The sequence below is a fragment of the Solanum tuberosum genome, unplaced genomic scaffold, assembly GCF_000226075.1.
Source record: "Solanum tuberosum cultivar DM 1-3 516 R44 unplaced genomic scaffold, SolTub_3.0 scf00256, whole genome shotgun sequence".
Classification (NCBI taxonomy): Eukaryota; Viridiplantae; Streptophyta; class Magnoliopsida; order Solanales; family Solanaceae; genus Solanum; species Solanum tuberosum.
The window spans coordinates 696,055-704,463 of record NW_006239178.1 but is presented as its reverse complement, the minus strand read 5'-3'; the positions used below and the strand labels follow the sequence as shown (position 1 = coordinate 704,463).

General features: G+C 41.2%; 1 protein-coding gene across 1 annotated transcript; it reads right to left on the bottom strand.

Moving 5' to 3' along the window:
- Positions 1-766: 766 nt before the first annotated feature.
- LOC107062668 (putative uncharacterized protein DDB_G0271526) lies at positions 767-1,147 on the bottom strand. Its single transcript, XM_015313562.1, has one exon. It carries the CDS (start codon positions 1,145-1,147, stop codon positions 767-769), a length of 381 nt encoding a protein of 126 aa, XP_015169048.1.
- Positions 1,148-8,409: the final 7,262 nt, after the last annotated feature.

Below are 8,409 nucleotides of genomic sequence, written 5' to 3'. Positions count from 1 at the left end.
AAATCAAGCTCACAATCAAGTATCACAAAATCCGCCGAAAAGATAAACGACTCCACTTTCACAAGTACATCTTAGAGCACACCAATGGGCTTCTTCACAGCGACCATGAGCAATCTCATCGCAGTCAGTTTTGGATCCCCTAAACCAACCTTCTTGTAGATAGACAATGGCATCAGATTAATGCTAGCACCCAAATAACACAACATCTTAGCAAAATGAACAACCCGATGGTACATGGAATAGTGAAGGCGCCAGGATCCTTCTTCTTCTGCACAAGTGACCTCATAGCAATAGCACTACAATGTTGCAACCTATTATCATCTTCAAAACTCACGGCCCTATTCTTAGTCACCAAATCTTTCATAAACTTTGCATACCCAGTCATTTGCTCTAAAGCCTCTATCAATGGAACATTAATGGAAATCTATTTCAACATAACGATAAACATTTGGTATTTCCCTTCTTCATTCGTCTTAACTAACCTATGTGGGAATGGAGGTGGAGGTCTAGGCATGGGGACAACCTTTTAGGTTATCTCTACTTCCTTCTCTATAGCATTCTTGGACTCTCCAGTAACCTCAATCTCATCATCATCTTTACGAACCTCAATTTCAACCTCAGACGGCATAGGTGGATCAATGGTCTTCTTACCCCCTTGAGAAGTGACTTCCATACAATGCCCATCATTCTTTTGATTCTAGATGGTGCTGCTAGGAAGTGTGCCAGGCTGACGTGGGTTGACTGTAGTGGACAACTTATTCATCTGCTACTCAAGTTGCTTGATCGTCATTGCATGGGCATCAACATTTTGACTGAATCCAGACAACTCATTTCGCATCTCCTTCACATTCTCATCAGTCGAATCAAACCTCTTCATTATCTTCTCCATCATATCCTCAATTCGTGAAATACTACCCCCATCTTTCCTATTGCCAGATTCCCGATTCTGTGAAGGGACATAAAGCTCAACTCTATCTTTCCTGTTGCCATAGTTATTCCGGTTGTAGTTGTTGTCACGATTATTGTTCCCATCCAAGATATATTGACCCTCTCGATTGTAGTTACCATAGTTCCGACATTGCTTTCCTTGAATTTGGTGCCAATTATCTGAATTGGAACCTTGGACATTGGCTAAGAAACCTACCATCTAATCATTCACCAAGTAAGCATCCTCTTCATAGTAACATTCCTCTACCGGTGGTGGTGAAGTCCTAATCAAATAATTCACCGCATTTACCTTTTCTGCACCTCTGCTAACATGCTTCAACACCAACCCAAGTTATGTCGTCATCTGAGCCATCTCCTCATGAATGTCATCGGCATATTGACTAGGTGCATATTGTACTAAAAAGTGCTTCTTCCAGTGTCTGACTTTCGAGTGCTCCATGTTTTATTATTTCGGGAAATCTTCTCCAGTTTCTCAGTGATCTCCTCAAAAGTGCACTCATTATATGATCCTCATGCGATAGTATGAAGCACAACATTACCATTGTCATCTTGACCTATGTAGATATACTCCTTCAGTGACTCATCATCGATACGGTGATTCAGAATACTTATTATGAATGCAGTGAACCTGTCCCACGAATTATTCACACACTCTCAAGATAGTGCCACGAAATTATTGAGTTTCTCCTTGTGGTTCAGCTTCTTTGACAATGGAATGTACTTGTCCATGAGCACCTTGTGCAATTAGTCCCATGTATGAATCGAGTTGTACTAAAGCTAAGAAAACCATACAGCAGCATCACAGGTTAATGATAAAGGTAAGACTCTCAACACTATGATAATCATATCCAACTTAGGGCACCCCACACAACTCTTACACACACTCCTCAACTTGGCCGTGTGCCCATACGGATCTTTCGAAGCCATACCAGAAAACAAACCCCTCGTTGTGAGCATCCGCATCAAACTGCTAATTACTACAAATATATGCCCTGGTGGTAGAGGAGGGAGAACAATGGGTCTTTCAGATTTGACAATTTTAAATTCGACCCTGTAATTATCACGCAGTTGTGGTTCAGGTGGAGCCTGCACCCTCAATGCATCACTAAGTAGATTATTACCCTAAACAAGAACATTATCATGATTCACTTGGTCCTCAGGCTCCTGTATGACTGGGTGATCATGGACCCCTTCATTATTCATCTTTCTCAAAGTTTTGCTCAACTCTGGATCGTATAGGGTCAGTGGTTCACCTTGACTCCGTGTACTTGGCATACACTACAGCAGAAACCTAAAGAAAACAAAAAGAAAAGAAAACGTAAAATTAGGAAATAATTGACTTAAAGTTCGATAATGTAGTTAAACTTAATCTAAAAGCCTTAATCCCCGGCAGCGGCGCCAAAATTTGACACGCTCAAATTACACCTCCCTAAAGAAGTATAAGCGATCGTTGTCAAATAAAGAACCCAACTTGTAGGTTGGGGTCGACCCCATAAGGACTATGGTTTAGACTTAAACTTAACTTACGATTATATTCATTTAGTCAACTTATTTTCGAGACAAGTAAGTAAAGGGGGGGCGCGGCGGGGGTTGTATAACAAATAACTAATTGTTGTTTAGAGAGCAAGTGAGCAAGATTTGAACTTTAGTTGTTATCAATGAGAGAAATAAACTAGGGTGTATGTGTTCCCCACAAGCTCATAACGTAGTAATCCTAGTAATAGTAATCCTTTCCTAGTGTATCAGATGCAAAGTGGTAAGTTATGTATCCCTAAGTGCTTGGACGCCAAATAGAGAATTTCACCCCACACCTTGGTCCGGCTACGTGTATATAATTTACAAACCCTTACATTTACCTCATATTAGACATCACATCACTGTATGGCTTAGTTTTCACCCTCGAACCAATTGACATTAGACTATTAGATAGTATCACACTAAATGTATGTTGATAATTCTTTTCTTATTAACTACCTCCTTGGTCCGACAAGTAGCAACAAGGCGAGTTATAATGCGTGCACTCGTTGAAAAGACTTTGAAACGAAAGAATTATCAATGCATGCAACAACACTATTCAAGAATTACTTAATTACTATTCAAACTTTGTTAATCGCTCATGGTTCCCACAGCCCTAGTTGTGTATTTAGTTACCCATGCTAGCAAGAACACAATTCATATTTTTAGAAGAAGAATTCATGAACTTACGTAACGAGTACAAGAAACCCAAAATCATTAATTGAAATTCAAAGCAAGAGTCTTTATAAACCAAAATTAGGAAATCAAATTGCTAGAGTTTGCAAGTTAATTCCCAAGAAAATACCAAGAACTAGAATTTAAAAATAATGTCTAACCCCCAAAAACGAGGTTTACATGCCCTATTTATAGAAAACATTATCCTAATCAAAAAGGAAATGAAATAGGGAAATAAAGTGCTGGACGCAACTTCAATCGACGAGTTTGACTTACGGACCGTGGGTCTACCTACGGTCCGTAGGTCCCTTCCGTAGCTCAGGACATGGAATTTTTTCAAAGAGGTTGGAACCTTCAACTTTCAGATGCAAACGACGGGTGTGCAGTACGGACCGTAGGTTGACCTATGGTATGTGGGTCCCCTTTTGTGGCTCCACACTTAGAACTTTTCACTAGGTATTGGAACTCAAAAGCTCTGATACAAATGACGGACGTGCAGGATAGTATGTGGATCGACCTACGCCTTGTCAATGGACTCCGTAGTTTCACACTTGGTCAAGACTTCGCTGATGCTCCATCTATGCCCCTCACCTACGGAGCGTTATTGGACCTGGGTCCGTAGGTGACTCCTTCTGCAGAATTTCAGCTGTTGTCTCTCTCAACCTCGTCCAAGCCTATTTCCTGCAAATATAACACAAACACATTAATTCTAATAAAAAAAGTCCCTAGAACAACATAACTCTTAGGTGAAATGTATTAAAAATACCATAAACTCATGGTATATCAGTTAGGCCATTTGGCGAGCAAGGTCGAGCTCAACAAACTACTCGGTGGTTCACCGAATTCCGCATTATCGCCTTTAATTTCATGCTTAATCTTGAGTTTGGTTCTGTAACTTTCGGTGAGAAGTCTGAGTTTGCCGAGTGCACTCGGTGACTCGCTGAATGTCTTCCTTGATCGCCTTTTTCTGCACCCCTAATCCCAAAAAGCACTGTAACATTCGGCGGGCTAGTCTTTACTCGCTGACTGCTGTTAGCAATTCGCCGAAAGGACCTTCCAATCGCCAACATGCAAATTTTTCTGGGAAATTTTCAGCCAATCCTTCCGGAGAACCCGATCTAGCTCGCCAAAGAGATTCGGCGACTCGCCGATCGGTTTGCTGAGTCTGTCTGCAAATCTTTTTCTACAATTTTTCTTGAATTAGTTCTAACTCTTGTTGATGTTTTTGCAGACATGGCTAGAACAAAAGTAGCCGGTAGAGACTTTCCACCCCATAAGCGGGCCAAGGGAATAAAGATCAATAAGGATGGAGCTTCATCCAATGTTAAGGTTACCAAACTTCCCACAATAGGTGGGAAACGAAAGGGAAATGACAAGCCACCTGCGTCACTGGAGGCCAGCTCCGACAGTGACGGTATCTATGTCACTCACCTCTCCACTTCTGATAGTGAGAGTGAGCACCAGGAGCACTAGGCTATAAATTTTGAGCCTGAAGATGAGCTAGCAGCAGCACAGACGGCAGAGTTGCGTTGAAAGAGGCTAAATGATCCATCTAGGATCAGGTGTCCTTAGACTACTTTTCCTACTCCAGCTCCAGCACATACTATAGTCCTAGCACTAGCAGTACAAGGTCCTTCTCCCCGGTCTATGAACAAACTGAAGACTGAGGGATTGAGAACCATTATAGAGAAGAAGAGGCTCTCTACTGATGGGGTGAAAGATACGTACCCGGTGATCATGAGCTGCCTAAGATCGCACAAATTCCAGCTCTTCACCAAGCCGCATGGCTCGTACATTCCAAATTGGGTTAGAGATTTCTATAATGCATACACTTCCCTGGTACCACAAGGGAAGAAAACGACAACCAAATTCAAGCCGGTTGACTCTGATGTCGTCATAAGAGGAAGAGTGAAATCTGATAGTGATCCTATCCATGCCATATTAGGTGTTTCAATGCGAATTGATGATGACTGCCAACATATGATCAAGACAAAGACACTAGAAAAGATGAAGAAGTGGTTGGCTCCGTTAATATCAGACGGTACTCACAAGTAGCTTGAAATTGGAGCACCCATTGAGAAGAACGACCTGGACATAACAGCAAGGTACTGGTTTGGCTTCATCAGCAACATGATTATGCCGTCACAGAATGAGTCAATTCTCCACCATGCCAAGGAAGCCTGCCTGGGTTGCATTATTGATAGGACAAGGCTTAACCTGGGATGCTTATGGAATAAGAGATGGTCATGAGGGCCAATCCGCGCCAAACTTCCCTTCCCTTTCCAGTGTTAATCTTTGAGCTGTGCAGGCAAGCTCGGGTTCCTAGAGATGAGAAGAAGGATGTGGAAGTGATTCCCACATCTTCTACTTATATCTGGAGAATCGAGGAAGAATACTTGAAAGAAGAGGCCGAGAATAAGAAGGCAGTCCCGGTGGATACTTCCTTGGTTGTGGATATAGAGGCATTACCAATAGAGGCACTATTGCCTACTCCGGCCCGTAGGTTTTCAGGTACATCTAGTATTGTTCCTTCTTATACTCCCAGTTCCTCTACTGACTCCATTACCTCCCATATCTTGTACTGTTGTTATTGATGCCTCCTGTCCCCTACAAACTCAGGTTGCATTACTACGGATAGGGCAGCTACCCAATTCTGTTGACCGTCATGCCGCCATATTGATGTTGTGACACCTTTGAATGCTACCATTGATGCCATTGCGGCTCGGATAGCGGTGTGCGAGTGTGGCCAAGGGGCTATTGAGAAGGTGACGGCCCTAAAGGCTGCTATTGTTGTGTTGAGGAGAGATGTGGACCACCTGAAGTGCACCGACATGTCTATGATTTCCGAGACAGTGGAGATCCCAGATGTGCTAATTGAGCCAGATATGCCTCTGGCTACCACCGAAGATAATCCCGAGTCTGAGGCTAAGACGGATGAGAAGACGCTTAAGGGTGCTGTGGAGGCTTCTTATGAGGGCCTTACGGAGACTGAGGAGGCCATGGTAGATTTAGTTTTGTAGATATCCTTGGCAAACAGACCTTTGGCATCCCCTAGTGGCTCTAGCACTGTTGATGTGACCCAGGCACTGATTCCCAAGATCAGAGTGATGCACCGGGCATTGATGCCCAGACAAATGGAGCGACTGTTTAGACAGGAATTTTCTTTACCTCCCTCTCCATCCCCTTTTTATTGACTTTTGGATATTTTCTTGAATTTGAGGAAAAATTAATTTTAATTTTATGGTGGGTTGAGGCCCACCTTTTGTGATTATTGTTCTGTTCATATATTGAGTTTTGTGCTATATTTTGTGTTCTCATACTGCTTTTTTGGATATTTGAGCTTGTGGCTCCTTGTTTTAATTGTAAATGATTTGGACCATTCTGAAATATTTTGTGCCACCTCTTGATTGTGTTTGAATGTGGCTGTTCCCTTGCAAATTTGAGTATCGATCTTCATCAATATCGATGACTTGAATAGTGCTCATAATAAAAAAATATGAATGTGTGGCTACGATGAGGCCAAATGAAGTTGCATAGGCAATATGTGATCTTTTTGCATCTCGTTATGACTAACCAATTATCCAATTGAGTTTCTTGTGATGAGTGTTTCACACTAGCAAAAGTGTGGATTCTTGTTTGGCAATGGTGTTAATGCCTTGTATGATGAGCTTACCGTGAACCATGTGTGATGACACCTAAAATTTGCCCCGTTGGTCCGGTTGACTAAGTGATGCAATCTCTTGAAATGATCTTAGGCAACTTTAAAGAGTGAAAAAATTTGACGTTATAACTCTTTTGTGGCCAACCTTGTGTGTGTGTGATGTTCGCTTGAACACCCTTTGAGCCTTACCCTTTTTCTTGGAAGAAACTTGATGCAAATTGTGACCTTTCTTTATCCCTTCACCTTTAATCCTCATGGAATGTGGTTTATGTAAATAGCCAACTTAGGTGAAAAGCCTAAGTTGGGGGTGTGGTGAAAAGAGAAGGTAAATCAAGATGTGCAAAGAAGTCCCCTCTACCAATGGTTTTGTGAAAGATGGAACCCCTCCATACAAAAGAAAAAGAGAAAAAGAAAACAAGAATAAAAAAAAAGAATGAAAAAGTTTGAAATAAGGTTGTCAAAATGCAAAAGAAATGGGGTATCCAATAGTCCATGGAAAGTGAATAAGGGGGTGACTTTTGAGCATGAATGAGAATGATGAAGATAAGGGAAGAAAATGTTTTTCATACCACATTTCATAACGATAACAACCACTGAGCCTAAATGAACATACCTTTACACTCAGCCTCGTTGCAAGGCTTGAAATGATGTTTTTGATCTTGAGTGAGCTAAAACAAGTGTTGATTGGAAAATAAGGGCAAACATATGGGTGAAATCATGCATTTTGTTCATCTTTGTGAGTGAAAGTGTTGTATTTGATTCCAAAGCTTTAATTTGTTGAACCATTGTGTGTGAATATGGAATCAATCTTTATGTGAGGGCATTTCAGTACCTTTGTTGAGCTTGAACTTGCATTTTAAGCAAGTATTGTGAACTTGAAAATCTTTGATAATGGTGAGTCTCAACTTGAATCCTTGAGTGCACTATTGATCCTTGCATGATTAAGTTGAGTCATTTTGTGTGCATTCATGATTGAGTCTTGTGTAGCACTTTTTGAGACATCCTTTTTGAACTGTTGAACTTGAGTTTTACTTGAGGACAAGCAAAAGTTTAAGTTGGGGGTGTTGATAAGTCCTAGATTTGGACTCATTTAGGGCTTTCTTTGGTTAGATTTTATTTCCTCAAATGCTTGTTTTGTGCCAATAACTGATGTAAAATCCTTGATTCCCAGGTATATGCATATAGGAACAAAGCATGGAAACTAATTTGCAAAAAGGAAGAAAGTGAGCTGAAAGAACGAAGAAAGGAAGGCCTGGTGATCGCCAAGTCATTTGGGAGAATCGCCCAATGGCAACTATCTCGCCTAAAGTTCCAGTGTGCCAAGCCCTGAAGGAGAAAATCAATTTGGCGAGAGAAAGGAGCAGTCGGCGTATTTTTGAGTTTGAACTCTGAGTATTGAGACTAAGTTTTCCTTAGCTTTGAAGAATTGAAGTTTTCCATTTTTGAGAAATTGGAAGTGGGTCTTTGAGATTTTTCAATTTGGACATTTGTAAAGATGAAATTAAACCTACCCAATTGATGGAAACACAATTTGTTAACGATTTCTATCTTTTTATGATGTCTAGCTAAAACCCCAATTCTTGGGGTGGGATTATGGGCTGATTTAGCTG

What these genes read in the sequence shown, in the direction of transcription:
- LOC107062668 (XM_015313562.1), bottom strand. Translation starts at nt 1,147, where the DNA reads ATGGTAGGTTTCTTAGCCAATGTCCAAGGTTCCAATTCAGATAATTGG.